Source organism: Xiphias gladius, chromosome 7 (genome assembly GCF_016859285.1).
Source record: "Xiphias gladius isolate SHS-SW01 ecotype Sanya breed wild chromosome 7, ASM1685928v1, whole genome shotgun sequence".
Taxonomy (NCBI): Eukaryota; Metazoa; Chordata; class Actinopteri; order Istiophoriformes; family Xiphiidae; genus Xiphias; species Xiphias gladius.
In genome coordinates, this window is record NC_053406.1 from 629,857 (window position 1) to 648,958 (window position 19,102).

Consider the following 19,102-nt stretch of genomic DNA (forward strand, 5'->3'; position numbering starts at 1 on the left):
GGTCAAAAAGCAGGTAAGATACAAAGTTCCCAAAAAAGGTTCCTAGGTTCTTAGAAAAGTTCCTGCAGTTCAAATGAGTTATAAAATCTATTAACTTTGGATACTTCTTTTTCTCTTAGTAGAAGTTGCTTTGGACAAAAGTGGCTGCCAAAAAAAAAAAAAAAATACTGTAATGTGGTGTACTTTTTTTAAACAAAAGAAGCCTGCAGCTCCTGTTTGGCATCTGGTTAATCAACATATGGAATTTTTCCCTCAAAGAGCCAATGTAGATTTAGTAAATGAGCAAGCCATCTGCAAATAACACCACTCTAGTATTGTAGTATTTAATGTTTAGGCATCAAACTTAGTATTGGTATTTATGCAAACTATGAGGTTCTAGCTTGCTCCTAACAGGTGCTAAATAGTGTAGAGTGATACAAGTTAAAATGCTTAATCAAAAGTTTTGTGATTGAAGACCACCAAAAATCAAAATACTGCTTTGGTCTACCATACTTACAAAATCTTGCCTAGTTATCTGCATGTACATGGAATGGACAGGAATGAATGAATCACTACCAGAGGGGATTTACGTCTGTACTTATCAGCAAAACACAACAACAAAAAGTCATCTAGTATTTGTCACAGCCTTCAACCTATTCCAAATACAAACAAATTCTAGGTGACCATGGTCTGACCACTAGCTCCAGTACTGTGGCAATTTGCATGTCAACTGATGTGTGACCCCATGCTAATGAGCTTGCTTGTTTGGCAGCTCAGTCTTTTCCAATCCTATACAGTGTTTTTTTCCCCAACTAGGTCAGGTGGTGGTGGGGAATGGGCCACCAATATATATTCTGACTGTATGAGTGTGAGAATTTGTGTGTGTGTGTGTGTGTGTGTGTGTGTGTGTGTGTGTGTGTGTGTGTTCGGTGTGTGTGTGTGGTGTGTTCGGTGTGTGTGTGTGTGTGTTAGGGGGTCAGGGAGGGATTATATAATGAGAATGTATTCTACAAAAGAGAAGAAGGGGGATGGGAGCGGAGTATTGAGGGACAGAGTCACTATGTGGCCAAGGTAGTGACGATAACTGATAAATCCCTGTCCCATCACAAAACACACACAGATCATCTCTAAAGAACATTTTAATACAACATTATAACACAATCACAAAGTGTTAGATAAAAATTGTATCAACAAATAGCAGAGACTGGGGGTAATTCTAAGAAAATCTGTTGCCTGGAAAAACACATATTTTATTCAGTGTGTGTTTTGGCTCTTTCACATGTTGTCTATGGCTGCTGCCTTAGCGTCATTTTGGTTTGTTGCCTAATTGCTAAGGAGCGAGATGAAAATCAAGAGGCAGGGGATGACAGAGGCACGTGGGGTGGCCTTTGCTTATGAGGGCTTAGAGGAAGTAGCGGTACAGTTATGAAAGTGACGACCTATCTCACTGAGAATGTATAAATGTTTTCTAGAGGGTAGTGTCACACATCAGCCACAATGTGAAATAAAATTAAAAATCGACGGACTTCAGCTATTGATGGCTTGCTGCCAGATGTGTGCTGTGCTCCAAAACATTCCCTTCCAGCACAAAATATTCCAAAACAACTATGATATAAATAACCCCTCTGTCATCATAACCTTGTCACACTTCTAATGTTTAGAAGCTGTGCTTTTTTGCAAAACAACCAAATCCGCAGGATGGATGGAAGGATGAGAAGATTTTATTATCCTGAGATATGAAAATTGACAACACAATACACAGTCACTGAAAAATAGGTGGTAAAAAAGCAAATACATAAATACACAGGGCTGCCAAGAGTCACTGTGAGCCAAAACAACACTGTGTCTGGTTAGTCATTCAGTTATTGCGTCACACTCCAACTCCAGGAGTGCAAGGTTATGTAACAATATGGGGGATGGGATATGGTCAAACTAGGGAGGTTGGGGGAGCAGAGGAGATTGAGTGAGTGAATGTGAGTGTGTGTGAGAGAGAGAGTGTACTAGGGAGGTGGGACGTTAAACATTAAACAACATGTTGAGAGCTAACATGTCACGCATTTGTCACTCAAGCGACAAGCATAATCTGGGGTATTCTGAGTAAACTGGAATAAAGTCTGAACTTTGACATAAAAGCAGCATGTAATTACTGATGACTGTGTCAGTGACAACAACAAGAATACATTAATTATGTGCTGAGGACAAAATGTCAGGATTGCTCATTGATTTTCAGTGTGACTGAATCTTGAGTAAAGAAGGTAGGATGTTTATTATTTTGCATGTGTACAATTTGCTATTAGACAGAAATGATGATAAGGCCACATTCTTAACACACACAAAAATACTGTGCAGATTCAGTCATGCTTGGAACACCCTATTAAAGTGCATGTGCCTGCAACAAGTCAGGCCATGTAATGAACTACAGCAATAATGCACTTTCATATGAAGGGCCAAGAAAGTGAAATACAGAAATTATAATTTCATGATGTCATCTGTAGTCAAGATTTTCTAAGGCTCATAGCTGTATTAAGGTTCTCCATCTCCAAACATCTGATATGCAAGAGACATATGGTACTGAAGATCATGGGAGGGTGTTTGTTCATGTTTATGTGCTGATCAAACGTGTTACACACTAAGTCCACATTCCATCCAGATGACTGTGTATGTGTGCCAGAGCCTCAGTTAGCAGTAAGTGTTTTCCTTTGATATTCTGTCCCAGCCAGTTAAATATCTGGAAAGCAAAGCTCTGTAAAGTAATGTGGATGGAGGCCAGGGAGGTTCATACTGCAGGTTTTCTAGGAAAACTCAATGAGCTCCAAAAATCCCCACTGAAGAAAATCCAAGAACATGTGCTCCCCCTCTTTCTTTTCAGCCCTGCCTCAATACCTTGTGTAATTACGACACACACACACACACACACACACACACACACACACACACACACACACACACACACACACACACACACACACACACACACACACACACACACACACACACACACACACAGGAAAAACAAACAAAAAAAAACAAAAAAAAAAAAAACACACATCAGGCCTGGGGCCTCTCTCCCGGCGAGAACACAATGTTCCTCAGGAACAATTTTTTATGAAGATTGGCTCTCAAACCAAAACACTTCATAAACAAACCTGTACTGCCCTCTTCTTCTGTTTACCTTTTACACCAACACTAATCTCCACCAGTTTCTTTATGTTCCTGTCTGTATCAATAACAGAACAAATAAACAATCGTCATGGATACATCACCTAAAAAGTGCAGATTGAGGTGTAAGAACAAACCAACTACAAATACTGAATATTACTACTTACATATAGTTACATTATTACTAGCACATAGGAGGTGACCCATAATGATTTAAAGGGACATTTTTGCTGCATTTGACAGTAGAGAATTTCCATTTCTGGACACATCAGATTGAATGCAAGACGATGTTTTAATGTTAATGTTATCTCTGCTGCCAGTTCACAAGAATCCAAATGGTGACGCTGTACAATGCAGCAGGAGTGAGAGAGAGGAGAGCAAGTGAGCCATAGAGCTCTGAGACAGGGCACCTTATAATTAGAGCCATCTACTTCACACTGCTGCAGCTTGATTAACATTAAAAGCTCCATGAAGGAGGACCAGGAACTAAAGTTTGCTGGTACTTCTTTCCCCACAAAATTAGAATTGAGGATTCGGTTTCAGGTTAAGGGTTGTAAACAATACAATTAACTAGATTTCAAAAACTGGTCCATGACCAAATCTAAATACTGTATCCTGAAACAGTTGTTGTTATGGAACACTGAAAAGCATTACATAACCAAAATCTGCTTGATATGACTTAAATATCTTTGTCATATCTTCAAAACTGCTGTGAAGATTTATTGTAATAATCCTAAAGTAAAAATTCAGTGTTTATTTGGGTTGAATTTCTGCTCCTGCATATTGCCATCTGTCAAACGTCTGCTAGCATCCAGTTAGCTACAACTGACACTACAGACACAGTGCTCTGTGAAGGTGTCTGAGCACAATGGTACTATGAGGCAAATGCTAACATTAGCATGCTAAAATGCTCACAATGTCAACAATAACATGCTCATATTTAGAGGGTATAATATTAACCACGTTCATCATCCAAGTGTAGCAAGTTAGCGTGCTTACATTTGCTAATTGGCACTGTCTACAAGGTACAAGTGAGGCTGAAGAAAAAAAAAAAAAAAACTAAACATGAATATCTCTGCCAAATTTCACGACGGTCCATCAATTAGTTGTTGAGATAGTTCACTCAAAACCGCAAATGTAAACCTCAAGGTAGAGGAAAAGTCAGGGGAACAAAAAAAGTCAATATAAATCATCCTGTAGGAACTATGAATGTTTGCACAGAATTTCATGGCAATCCATGTGATAGCTGTTTAGATATTTCAGTCAGGGCAAAAGTGGTGAAAAGACTACCCGGCAGACACACAGACACCTAGTGTCTCTAATATTGTCTTGTATGTGTTTAATGCAACTGTCTATTCTGACCCAGACATAGTTTAGTTAGGATTAGAGTTTGGGTTTTCATTATTAATCATTAAAAGACAGAAATAGACCTATGCAAAATCAGAACTATACTGCAGCATTACTTTTACATCTGAAGAGACATGTACAGTTCTTTCTGTCCACAAAGTATTTAGTCTTGCTTGTAAAAAGATTCAATTAGTCCGATCTCAGCATTGATTCGATCTCCACCCCTCTTTGGATTTAAGTCTTAAGTCTGACTCAACAGGACATGGTCTTGGAATAAGTTTGAACTTTCCTTGGTCTTAACTACAGCTCAAAGTCAGTTCACGCAGCCTTGAACCATTGGTGAACCACTGCATCAGCAGCATCATGCTTATCAAAAAGGTCAAAAAAGCTTTCCGTCACCCTTTATGAACCTTGTACTGACTCAAGGCCTTGCCCTTTCCCAGCAGCCAACAACTGTAAGCAGGTCTATCAGTATCCACCCGCAGTGTATACAACAGACAGATCAGAAAGGTCATTATTATCAGACCTTAAATAGGTAACCGATTTCTTGTTGGCAAATGCCAGGACATTGGCTGACTTATGGTAAAGCAGGGGCTAAATTTTAGTGGCTTTGCAGTTTTCAGTTGTTCTACTCTTAAACATAAGCTCTTTCAAACACAGTTTAACATACATAGCTCTCACTTTTAACAAATGCTTGAACAGATTTTTTCAACACAGATGTTCACTCATGCTCAATTATTTAACTTTACCAGACTATCCAAATGTTGGAAATGTTTTAATAGACATACATTTAACAGTTTCTAAAAAAGAAAAGTCTAAAAAAAGGCTTTAAGGTCTTAAAATAACACATAGATATCTCTGCTTTTTCTAATCAAAACTAGAGATGTGACTAGATGGTTGCACCAACCAGCTCAGGATACATTTTTTAATGTCATATAGCACATGGTTCCGACAACAACAACAGCTGATGAGGCTAGGATGAGGTCAACTGGGGATGCAGGAAGAGGTTATGATAAAAGGGAAACATGTTGAAATAAGAAAATGGTAAAAGCAAATTAAATATACAACATAAATAAGGAATTGAAACAATGAAAATGAGGGAAAGAAAAGTGGCAGGTGCAAGTTGGTCCTGGTTACCAAAGCGATGCAAAACACCAGACTTTACTGATAGACACCACAAGAGGAAATGCACACCATAACAATGGCTACCCACAGAAAGATCAATATTGCAGGGGAGGGAAAAAAGAAAAGTCAGCTGGTAAGAAAAAGAGACAGGGAGATTCTGTACCTAAGGCTGTGCTAGACCAGCTCAGTGAATGTTACAGACAACAGGGGCAGAGGTGACAGAAAGCAGCAAACAAAATATAGAATCAAAGAGAGAGTGAATGAAGAAATTAACTCAAACCACACGATTGAAAAGTGGGCTTTGAGGGACTGAGAATGCATCAAAACAAACTCAGCAGCAGTATCTCAATGTCTGTCTGGATTCAAGACTATGGTGTTGCATGGTTTAAGGTTGGGTGACAAGCCAAATACAGTGGCAGAGTCGACTGTTGATTTTCTTAATTTCCTTTCTGGGTAACGTGTACCCTGATATACATTTTGATGATATATATATATATATTGTCTTCCTAAAGCATTCAAAGCATCATGCCTGAGGCAGATACTCAAGCCTAATAAACACCATATTAGTTAAATATAATACATAAATTTAATAAATATATGCAATTGTCTTATAGTCAGACATTACTGTATTTTTATGCATTAAAGCTACAGTCAGTGATTCTAATCCAATACACTTTTTGTCAAATTCAGCAAATATCTCCTCACGGTCGGCTAGCTGTCCCGTCTGTGTCTGGTGTTCCTACACAGCCCTAGCTCTGTAAATGGGAATAAAGAAAGTGGCACAGACATAGAGACACAACACTATTCCAGCCAATCAGCAACAGGGGGCGTTCGTGCCTGTTCATAGGACAAGGGAAAGAAGAAGAGGGGAGATGAGGGAAAGGGGGCAGTAGGAGCTAGAGAAAGTAAATCTTGTACATGCTAATGTGCTGAATTCTACAACATAATAATGATTGTCAAGGAGCTGGCTGAGAAACAGCCTAAGAGGAGAAGGTCAGAAAAACAAAAACTGAAAAAGAAGTGCTATGATCAGGCTAGGGTTAAGACCCATGTTAACATCGGTGAGGCATTCCAATGGTGAAGAGACCTCAGAGTTGAAAGGTATGAAGACAGATGCAGAGGTTCCTCTGTTTCTGCTTGACAGGTGGGTAACATTAGTTTTGCTATCAGTGGAATTAGCTGGATTGATGCATAACTCGAAATGCTATGCCATGTAACCTTATCTTCCTTGTTAACTTAGCTGCAAACTTAGATTCCTCTCTTCTGCCACTGTAGATTTGTAAAAACAATCTACAAAACTAACTCTCAATAGTTTTTACTCTGTTTTGTTTTGGATGCTGTGTTTGTGTGCATGCCTTTTTCTTTGATGACGTAGCGTCAGTGTTGTGTCACTGCCTTGGCAATGACACAATAAAAAGAATGGTTCACATTTATGCTTATTTGCTTTCTTGCAGAGAGTCACATGAGAAGATCACTGCAACATGAAAGCAATTCCCACCAAACCATTATCTTAGCTTAACATAAAGACTGGAAACAGGGGGACACAGTTGTCCTGACTGTCCAAAGGTACTGGAACATTAAGTCTCTGCTGGTTTCACATAGCCCCCCATGAATTTGGAACATGTTTTTTGTTAGGGTTGCTTTTTTTATGGATTAAACACACAAGATATAATGTGTTAACCAGTGAGTCTTATGCTGGGTTCAGACCACATAACATAAACCAAATAACAGCTCAACCCGACAAAAATATGGCATAGGGACTGAAAATTGGCACTAGATATTACAATAGATCGTTTCATTTTGTATCGTGTATCATAGTGGACGACAACTGATGCCGCATCTGGAACACCTCATGACTAGTCTTTGTGTACTGACACAAAGACTAGTGTGTCCAAAGTTTTTTACTTTCTCTCGCCTAGTATGACAACTTCCACAACGTGTTGGGTGATGTTGACTTATAGGAGCACAGAGTGCTCTTCCGCCCACAACATTAAACAAAGCAAAGTGAAAGAGGACTGATGACACGGTTGCTACTCATGTTACAAGGTGGAACTGTGAAACAGAGAAAACATTTATGGAGATATGGGTACAACACCCTTGCCTTTTTGGTGTGTCCTAGAGACATGATGGCCAGTATCATACACACCGCTTTGGACTCCATTCTTTTTGCATTCTTGTTCCTGAAAGTCTTTAATATCTCTTGGCCAAGTCACTGAAATAATTTACGACTCTATAACTGCCTAATTTGACACAGTGACCATCGTACCAGACAAAAATATTGTAGAGTCTGAATCTGGCATTAGCGATGCTAGCAGTAGGATTTTATTACCTTTGGACAGAGCCTGGCTTACTGTTTCACCCTTTTTTCAGTCTTCAAGCTAAGCTAAGCTAACCAGCTGTTGACTGTAGGTGCAGACTGAATGAAGAGGTATAAGAGTGGTATCAGCCTTCTCAACTAAATCTTGGCAAGAAAGATAATTTTCCAAAATACCAAACTGTTCCTTTAAATTTTTCATTTTGGAAGGATTATATTTGGACATCCGGTGAAGGCACCTTCTGGTAGCATAACTTCATAAATTCTCATTATGACTTGCACCATCTATGTCCCTTCTGGTACTATCTGTGTTTACCTATAAAGATTCATAGGCTGTCTCTTTTATTTGAGTAACTCTAACGTTCTTATGGAGCTAGTCAACTTGCTTTCTTGCTAAAGAAATAAATACAAATATGTTATTTAAGGTTGTGATTTTTCATTTTTTACCATTTTCAAAAGCAATCAATCAAGGAATGAAAACAGCTTATTTTGATGAATACAAAATAAAGAACCAGTTCTTAAACTACAATTATACTGTAGTAGTTTAGTTAAGTCTCCTCACTGATGGAAGCTACCCGTTCTACTGTACCCTGCCCACTGAGTTATGACTGGGCTCCTCTGCCATCTGCCTCTGGAAGAGGTTATTACATCAGCAGGACTGATGGAGGGATGAAGAGGAAGAGAAAGGGCGGATGGACCGATCAGAAGGGTCCCAGTGGGAGGCTTACACAAACACGTGAAGTACCACTACTATGTGAGGAGGGCTACTTCAACTCTTTTTCCCTTGCTCCCCATTTCTCCCTTTGTATCTCCTTTTTGGGGGTACACACAAATGTAACAGGCTTTTATAGCAAATTCTGGACATTACAACAAAAACTTAATTTCTACCAAGTCTGCTGGTAAGGCCTTTTGTGACAGAAAATCTAAAAAGAACATCAGTTTGAAGAAGCTAGATAGATTCAGATGTTTCAGAACACTTGACAGCTATCTTCTATTGTATGTTCACAAGGTGAGAATTAACATGTCAACGTGAATCCAGTCATTTACTGCTGGCTGCAGCTATTCAAAGAGTGCCTGTCACTACAAAACTACAAACAGAAACATCTGTTTAAGCTGTGTAGCTGCAAACCATTACATAAATGCAGTCAGAGCCTCTCACAACACCCACCATCAGTCAGGAACAAGCAACCCATCTCTGTGTGTAATAAACAACAAAACATCACTAATGCACTACAACAGTATAAACAACAGGACCAGTGATAAATGTTTGAGACAGCAAGCTTTTAAAAATACTCAGTTTAATATTCTGTCTTTAGTAATGTGTGTTAATTTTCAAAACACATTTTTAAAATCCGCCATGGTCTGAAGGTGGAGTACAAGCCAGGAATATATCATATGGGACTCTGCTAGATGCTGAGCTTAAAGTCACATGACAAAGTGGATACAAGCTGTTTTTTTGCTCATTTAATATTTGAATATTGGTCCCTTAAATGGGCATCAACCAGTGTACAGTGTACAGACAGTATGGCCTTTCAGATTCATCACAACGCCCTCTTATCCACTAGGTCATACTTCATACTTTCAACAGGCTTCACAGTTTGACCAAAACCATTAAAAGTGGTTTGTTTGGGTGATGTAGACCTGCAAAGTCTATTCTTTGAAATGCATGAAATTGCAGTTTTACATCCAGCTTTCTACTACCTCAGTGTGCATAAGAGCCATGGAAAGGGAGTTTTGATGGGGGTCTGATTTGAGAAGTCATGCCCCATGATAACAGACACATTGACTGAACACTTATTACAAAGAAGTGAGGGGCATTAGTCATATGACCACATATGAGCAGTGCCTTTTGTACTGTAGAGTATTACAAAATATTCTAAAGCCTCAATACCAGTACTCATTGTTAATGACTTATATACACTCAATGGGTTCTTTATTAGGAACACCATACTAATACTGAGTAGGGCCTCCCTTTACTCTCAAAACAGCCTCAGTTCTTCGTGGCATAGATTCCACAATATGTTGAAAATTGCTTTAACATGATTGCATCATATCTTTTCTGCAGATTTGTCAGCTTCACATTCATGCTGCCAATCTCCCTTTCTACCACATTCACAGAGGTGTTCTACTGGATTCAGTTCTGGTGACTGTGGAGGCCACTGAAGTACACGACATAATGCATTATCATGCTGGAAGTAGCCATTAGAAGATGGTAAATTTTGGTCATGATTGATTGGTATTAAGAGGACTAAAGTGTGCCAAGAAAACAACCCCCCACCATTACACCACCACCAGCCTGGACTATTGACACAAGGCAGGTTGGATACATGGATTCATGCTGTTGATGGCAAATTCTGACCCTAACATCTGCCGCCTCAGCAGAAATCCACATTCATCAGACCAGGCTGTGTCTTTCCAGTCTTCTCAGCCTGTGCCAACTGTAGCCTCAGATTTCTGATCTTGGCTGTCAGAGTGGAACCTGACGTGTTCTTCTGCTGTTGTAGACCATCAATAAGACATTTACATCCACATAACTGCCGATCACTGGATGTTTTTTGTTTTTGGCACAATTCTGTGTAAATTCTAGAGACTTGTGTGTAAAAATCCCAGGAGATCAGCAGTTTCAGAAATACTCCATTCAGCCATTTGGCACCAACAATCATGCCATGGTCAGTCATTTAGATCACATTTTTTCCCCCATTCTGATGTTTAATGTGAAAATTAACTGAAGCTTGTGACCTGTATCTGCATGACTGTATGCATTGCATTGCTACCACATGATTGGCTGATTGAATAACGGCATGAATAAGCAGGTGTACAGGTGTTCCTAATAAAGCTCTCTGAGTATATAATATATGGATGCCCTTGTTAAATTTATTTCACTTAATGCAGAAAAGATTAAAAAAATAAAATAAAACTTACCTGGACATCGTAAAGTGCCACAATGTTTTCATGCTGCAGCTCCTGAGTGAAAACAGTGCAGAAAAATAAGATGCATTAGCACAAGCATTAAAGTAGTCTACAGCAGTTAATGGGATCACTTCAAAGGTGCAGACTCAAATCATTCTTTAAGCACACAGAGGAGATAAGTGAGAGGCAATTAAATGTCATGCTCACCTTCAGGATTTTGATTTCCTTGCCGAGAAGGATCTGGGATTTGGACAGGTTCTTCTTATTAATGCACTTGATGGCCACCTCCCAATCTGTCTTCTGTGGAACACAAAGAGAAGGATGGAAAGGAAAAAGACTAAAATACAGTACATGGGTTTTGTCTGACAACAACTTACTCCCAATGCTCCTTCAAAATGCCGCTTTATCTAGTTTCAAAAGTAAACACGTTTGCCACTATTTGATGATGTGACACATATTTACTTGGTACATGTATTCCTCCCGAACCATTCTCTAAAAGTTATCTGACAAACAAATTCAGTATGATTCAGTATGCCTCATGAACCAAACCTTTACACTGTTATTATTCTACTACTGTCTGATTTCAGTCTTTGGTACAGCCACCCATCTATTTTTTTCTTTTTTATTGTGGGAATTTCCTACACTTTCCAAATTGACATTCAATGACCACTACAGGAAGTGTATGAACTTGCTGTCTATTAAAGAGGACCATATAGGCTTGCAAAGGTCATACTTTCCCCTAGGAAATTTTTTAGTCAAGGTGGTAAGCCATCCACATCTTGGACATCTCATCTTGCAATCGGTGTCCTTAGGATGCAGCCTAATAGTTACATTTATTAAATATGTGGCATTTGCTGTGTGAAATACCTTATCTGCTCTTTTCCCTCGATCTTTAATGTTTAATTTGATAAAAGTGTGACCTTTTTAAAAAAAACAAACAAAAAAAAAACCCACTGTTAGCAGAGGTGGCAAACGTCATGGCAGAAAAACTGAAAACTGACCATCAGAATTTTTCAAGCCCAAGATGACACATTTACATTCCTTGGTTGTCTGATCAATAGTCCAAAACCCAAATTTTTACTATCACGCAGTATAAGCCAGAAATAAGTAGCTAATGCTCACATTAAAAGGAACTGGAACCAGAGAAGGTTACATTTGTGCTTGTGAAAGGACTCAAATAATTAATAAGATACTTTGTTAAATTTTCTTTCAATCAACTAATCAATTAATTTATTGTTTCAGGTCTAGTTGAAAACCTTGTAGTTACCCAACTACTGTAGTTGGTGACCACTAAATAATACAATGATTGTAGTCTGTCCTCTTAGTCACTGCATATCTCGTGGTTTGTTGGCTGGGTAATAAATCAAAATGATTGTTCATTGACTTCCTGATGAGACAGTCAGACAAAATTCTGTTGTCCACCAAGCATTGTGTAACTTACTAAAACTAACAGAATGAGTCCCTGAAGGTTTTGTTTTACACGTTTATATGTAATGATTACTGTACTTGTGATTTTGCATACATTTGCCTGAAATAATATACAGTTAGATACATAAGTATTTGGACAGTGAAACAATTTTCATAATTTTGCCTCTGTAAACCACCACAATGAATCTGAAACAAAGCCATTAAGATTTTTAATAAAGTGTTGACTTTCAGCTTTAAAACAAGGGTTTTAACAAAAATATCGCATTAACTGTTCAGAAATTACAACCATTTTTATACAGTCCCTCATTTTCAGGGGCTCAAAAGTAATTGGACAAACTAATATAATTATAAATATAAAGGATTATTTTTAATACTTGGATGAAAATTCTTTGCAGACAATGACTGCCTGAAGTCTGGAATCCATGGACATCACCAAATGCTGAGTTTTGCCAGGCCTTTACTGCAGCCGCCTTCAGTTGCTGCTTGTTTGTGGGTCTTTCTGCCTTCAGCTTTGTCTTCAGTAAGTGAAAAGTATGCTCCTTTTCTTCGCCTTGAGAAGCTCTTGGGTTGCTTTTGCAGTACATTTTGGCTCATTAGCCATCTGCACTATGAAGCAACATCTATCAGTTGTGCAGCATTTGGTTGAATCTGAGCAGATAGTATAGCCCTATACATTTCATAATTCATCCTGCTACTTCTATCAGCAGTCAAATCATCAATAAATACCAGTGACCCAGTTCCACTGGCAGCCATATACACCCATGCCACAACACTGCCTCCACCACGTGCGACACATTATGTGGTATGTTTTGGATCAGGAATTGTTCCTATCCTTCTCCATACTCTTCTCTTCTCTTCCTATCATTCTGGTACAAGTTAATCTCAGTTTCATCTGTCCAAAGAATCTTGTTCCAGAACTGGGCAGGCTTTTTTAGATGTTTTCTGGCAAAGTCTAATCTGGACTTTCTGTTCTTGAGTGTTACCAGTGATTTGCATCTTGTGGTAAACCCTCTGTATTTAGATTCAGACAATGATACACCTACCTCCTCTAAAGTGTTCTTGACCGGGCTAAATGTTGTAAAAGGGTTTTTCTTCACCAAGGAGAGAATACTGCAATCATCTACTTTAGTTGTCCTCTGTGGCCTTTCAGGCCTTTTGGTTTTGCTGAGCACACCAATGCCTTCCTTCTTTAAGAATGTACCAAATTATTGATTGGGCCATTAATGATGGCCTCCTTCATTTGCATCAACACCTCTTTTCTGTTTCAAATTCAATGTGGTGGTGTACAGAGGCAAAATTACAAAAAATTTTGTCACTGTCCAGATACGTATGCACCTAACTGTATACGACGTAACCGTATACGATACATATCCAAACGAGAAATCATACATGTTAATCATAGTGTTGGGTTTTAACCAAACTAACCAGCCCTACTGACTGCTACTTGAACTTTTTAAAACATTGACATTTAAGCCCAATATATGTGAGTGTATGTGTGTGTGCTAAAAGCCAAGTTCTATTGCCATAAATTGCATTGTCAGCATCACCGTGTTAGAGATGGCAAGAAAGATGGAGGAAATTTTAGACGTCCCAGGAACACCAGGTCATTTGGGTTTTTTTGCACTGAATGACATGTAGAATGACGAGGCACTCAGATGACAGCTAGAACAGTAGCCAGCCTACTTACACTAAAAGCAAAGTGAGAAAAGAGGGACCTATTTTTTCTGTGGGCTGATACAATATTACAAATGAGCTCCTGGAGAACGTATAAAAAGACTTTTAGAGCTTACGTTAGCTGAAAGGCCCTCAGGAAACGTGCTGCACACACAAACACCCAGCTAAGGGCACGGAAATAAACCCAGTAGAGTGCTAGACTGTTTCTATGCCCTTGAGAGAAAAAGACAGACAGTATGGTCAAATGAAATCAACGTGGTCAGTTAGACAGGAATGTAAAGAAGGAATTCTATGTATAAAAAGACATGCTTTCAAAATGAATCTAGGTTAATAGGAGATTTTCTTGTTCTGGGGGTGCACTCTGCCTAGAGCCTGGCGTTATACACTGCCAACTGAGCTACAGCCATCCCCAGCTCACTGGCAACCTGTTCAGCCAAGTGTGACTGAGCTGCCAAAACTACACCCATAGAAAAAATTAAGAAACAAAAAGTGGCAGTGCTGGGCCATCATGTAATGCTGGAAGGTGAGAGGCATGGAGTGGGGGCTCTATCAAACCAAACTAATTGCTCGGTGATGCGCCACATAATGGGGAGATAAGCAGTGTAGAATAAGATACTTTCTGTTAAATGCAGCATGGCTCTGCTCAGAGCCATGCTGCATTTAACCAAACCACACTTACATTTTTCAGAATAATGCATGATCCCATTTATGATTCACAGCCGATTATAAAAGGGTGCACAACAAAGATTATTATAAGCAACACTGCAGCCAGACGATAGCTGTAGCTGTTGTAATAGACAGTGGAAGACAGACTGGGAGCAGAAGACCAAAAGAGTATGGCCATACTCTATATCATATTTGGACAGTAAAAAAAATAAATAAATAAAAAATAAAAATAACACACATTTTTAGCCCATATGATCCACAAAACTGTTCCACTATGCTTGTCCAGAAACAGTGCATGTATGTGACACTTATCACACAGAGATAACACATCTGAAAAAAATTATGGTTATAAGTTTAATTTTGGACTAATGTAATAATCTGGGTAAAATTTTGAACTGGATTAGACAATGCTTGGCATTAACAGACCAGGTATGATTGTATCCCAGAGCTATTTCTCAATACATCACTTGATATCTTTAGACCTGTTTCATCTTTCCACACTTTTATTAGCCTCTGAAGAAAGTAGGTTGAAACTTTGAAAGGTATTGAAAAAATAAGATTTGATTATTCATTAACAAATTCACGTTAATGAATAATCAGATCAAATCCATTAAGTTTATCTGTGTTAATACACTTGATAAATATTTAGAAAGACATTTTTTAATGTAACAATATTGGGAGCTTGATTCAACAGAAATTCATTTCTTTTGGAATAGTCAAAGCCAAAATAAATAAATAAATTTAAAAAAAAAAAAAAAAACTTCATTCTCAGTGGCTTAAAAAAAGATATGCTAGGAAAGAGAAACTTTTCACTCTCATCTGGAAAGAAACCATATTTTGTCCGAACAACCTGGGGCTGAGAGCACTCCAGTCCGCCGTTGCAAGGGGATTTCTCCCTGTGTCCAGGCCAACTATGGACACACGTTTCGTTGTCAATGTGTTTGTGTGTGAGAGAGACAGAGACCAGGGCAAGGAGGGGCTGAGCAAATCAATGCGCCGCACACAGCTCTACAGTGAAGCGACGGCGCAGAACATTACATTACAGATCTTTTGTTGATGTGAGAATTTTAAAAATATTTTCGGTTGATTATGAATCTGTGGCGGAAATAATTAGACTGGCCACAGTTTAAATAATTAATGAGAAAACCCCGCATGCCATATCGGTTTGCCTAGTGTGGCTAACGTTAGCAGTGCTAGCACCAGCAGCCTTCTTTCCTTGCAGGTTAACGTCCACATGCCTGTGCTGAATGTGGTTACGCATTGCTCCACTCGAGTGGTTATATGCCAGTTTATTCGGACGCAGCCTACATACAACCTTATTTTCATTTTCTACATCAAAATACTGCCAGAACACGCTGGTTTTACGATGTCTTTTGTCCCACTTTCCACCTTGCTTGTTTACCACACCTGGGCAATAGCGTGGGTGACGGGGGGGCTGCCGTCTGCCGGGGCTGCAGCTCCAGCTAGCGGCGGGTGCAGCTTTGTAACATCTTAGATGTTAACAGTTAACTGGCGTTGTGGATTAATAAAATATTAATAATTAGTTTAACCGGCTAGTATTTGTGGTGCCAACTAACGAGGGTAGCAACATTTATGCGTTTAGTCAACACACATCCCTCATATGAAAACACCATCTTGTGCTCAGAGTTGGGATGGGCATTTTCTAACATTTTGACGTTTTGTACATTATACTCTTAATTGATTGATAGTATATTTGGCAGATTGAGTGACAATTCAGTGTTAGTTGCAGCCCTATTGTACATCCTTTTAAATTCTTGATTATTCATACTGAATAAATTTCAGAAACGTATACACTTAGGAAAATAAAGACAGACAAGGTTGTCACTGCTGTGCCATGCTGCAACTTGTCTCTCTAGCAGTTTTAAATGGTTTTTGCAGAGTTGATGAGGGTCCGGCTGTTACAAAAATCTGCGAGGATGTAAATTAATTGGATTCTGACATAAAATTACATTATTAATAATAATTAAGGAGTTTTGTTTGTTTGGAAGTGGTTGTTAAATGTGTGTACCTAACAAAGTCAGAAAGACAAGTGTTAATGCAATTAGCTGATCGTGCTGCCTCATCTTTGAGGAGCCTATACATAACAACTTGATCTTACAGTATAACATGAGTGTAACATCCAACACCACCTAAGAAATTAAGCCATCCATCACGTCTGTTGCATGCAGGTGGCTCTAAACTTCCACATTCCAACTCCAAAATAGGCTAAATGGCATGCAGATGACTGGACTTAAAATTAATACATTGATCACATGCCAGATCTTTTTTAACATGACAGGATGGCATGTGAGTAGTGGATGGATGTGGCTGAGCTGTGCACGTGTAGTTTCCAGTTTAGTTTAGAGTTAAAGAGTATAAAGAAATCATAAAAAGAAAGATCAAAGATGCACTGCTAATGCTACACACCAGTAACAATGGGGTCAACATGATATCATCTCCATCTCAAATGTAACATAGTTATTCAATTTCTGAGCTTTACGTTAATAAACTAAAGGGTTTCAGTGCTTGAGTATGAATGAACCTTGAGCAGCTCTTGCATAAGGAAGCCTTGCACGCTTAAAAAAAGCAAGGAAAAACACTGCACCCCATCCTTCCTCCTGCCTCAGTACGTCAGCAAGTCATTCACTGCTGCCTGACTCAACTGTTTCATGAATGAACCAAGCGACATAAATACACTTATCATACTGGATCTTAATGTTTAGTCATAAAAGGAGCTACAAATATTACCATCCCAGAAAGGTGACAGCCCACATAAAGAGCTGCAGAACTGCATTCTGCACTGCCACTGACTGACCCAAATTTTCAAATGAAGCTGCCCCCTTTTTCCTGCAAGAGAAAATGGAGAAGAGGGGAAGAAAACATTGCATGCAAGCTATTTATTTACCTTTCTGTGTCTTCCTTTGAAGACCACAGCAAAGGCTCCATGACCAACCAGGTCTTTTCTGCTGTACTCAAAATCTCCCACTGTCTCCATTGTGATGGATTGATGGTCCAGGTGATGCTGGGCACTTGTGGAAAGCCTTGAATAGTGCTCTCCTCTTCAAAAAAAAAAAAATTAAAAAAAAAAAAAAATCCTGGAGGAAATTATCCACTCAGTCCTGGTGATGTTGCTTGTTGCACTGCGAGTTTATTTCATGACAAGCTGCTCTGATATGCTTTATCCCATCAATAAGAGATTCAGTCAGGTCATGATGCATTTAGATGTCCTCTAAGTAGGCTGGGATATTTGCAATATTACACAGACCAGACGGCTTTGGGCATGTCTAGCAACAATTCTGAGCTAAACTGCATCAGTGCCGACTGTCAGTCTTTGAATTAGTTGGATAGCTGTAATCCAGCTTTACATTACTCTCCAAGAGGGCTCACTAACACACTTTGTGTCCTCAAGTCACCTAGCCTGTTCAGAGGGGCAGTCTACATGATGCCAAACCTGCTGGACATGACCATGCAAACACTGAAGCAGCTGCAAACACCGATCTATCCGTTAGCCTGACAGTGACATAACCCTGTGACTACACCTAGCGTCATAGCTGCCGCCCATTGCAAGTCTTTGAAAACATGCTAACAATACAATGTAAATAACGTTACCTGGTTTGGTGATACTGAATAATTTAATCTGCTTCCATCTAAAATATGCAAGTTGTAGCAAGCTATAAACCTAGCCAACATTAGCGAGCTAGTACACAGGCAATGCTAGCATTAATCTTAAGGATGCAACACAAATATTAACACAGAACTGTTTTTTTATCTGAAGGCGTTAGTCCTTATCTGTCCTCTTCGAAAAGATGTCCAAGTCCGCAAAACACATCTTCCCCCTCTCGAAAAACACTGATGTTTGCCCAGTGAGCATTAATTTCAGCCGTGTGACATAAAAGAACACTTCGCTGTTTCCTTCGTCCAGTCTGAAATTACAGCTGATGTTGGTACTAGGAGTAGCTATCGCCTTCAGTTAGTTTTGCCTCCGCGAAAAGCTATTGTACGTTAACCTGCTGATATAAACTGTGCAGTTTTTAACCCCCGTACGGCTCTATCGTAACGGTGGGAAGACCCTCCATACCAGCCGTTGACTTAAAAAAATACTGACACTTAAACCCGTGTTCCTGCTTTATATGCTATCCGTCCGCGTAGGCCAGCTTTAGACCTGTCCTTCCGCTGCAAGGGTTAGTCCGCCGACTGAGGCTTTGACGGCTGCTGGAGAAGTGTCGCTTTTTAAGTAGGCTATATGAACTAACCAGAATGTTTATGTAACAATAATATGCATTTGGGACGGTAAAATATATTTGACCGATGTGTTCAGTGTCTTCGTCCCCAGGAGTTGATGAGATGTTCAAGGGGTCCGAAAACGGAGGAACTGTTTTTAGTTCAAATCATTAAACATTATCTAAATAAATGTGGACTGTCTTAGGTTACATATTACATGAAAGTATCTAAGGACATCTGAGGTGTAAAATGTATATTTCAGATATTTACTTCTTAATT

At 39.1% G+C, this 19,102-nt stretch overlaps 1 protein-coding gene across 1 annotated transcript in view; it reads right to left on the reverse strand.

The window, feature by feature from the left end:
• The window catches only part of ulk2 (unc-51 like autophagy activating kinase 2), a 43,978-nt gene extending 25,298 nt beyond the window's left edge, over window positions 1-18,680 (reverse strand). Inside the window, exons 1-3 of the mRNA XM_040130158.1 lie at window positions 17,508-18,680; window positions 11,042-11,134; window positions 10,847-10,888 (exon numbers count right to left, since the gene is read on the reverse strand). Of these exons, the coding sequence (XP_039986092.1) occupies window positions 10,847-10,888; window positions 11,042-11,134; window positions 17,508-17,597 (225 nt within the window). The 5' untranslated portion in view covers window positions 17,598-18,680. The remainder of the gene's footprint in view (window positions 1-10,846; window positions 10,889-11,041; window positions 11,135-17,507) is intronic.
• Window positions 18,681-19,102: the final 422 nt, after the last annotated feature.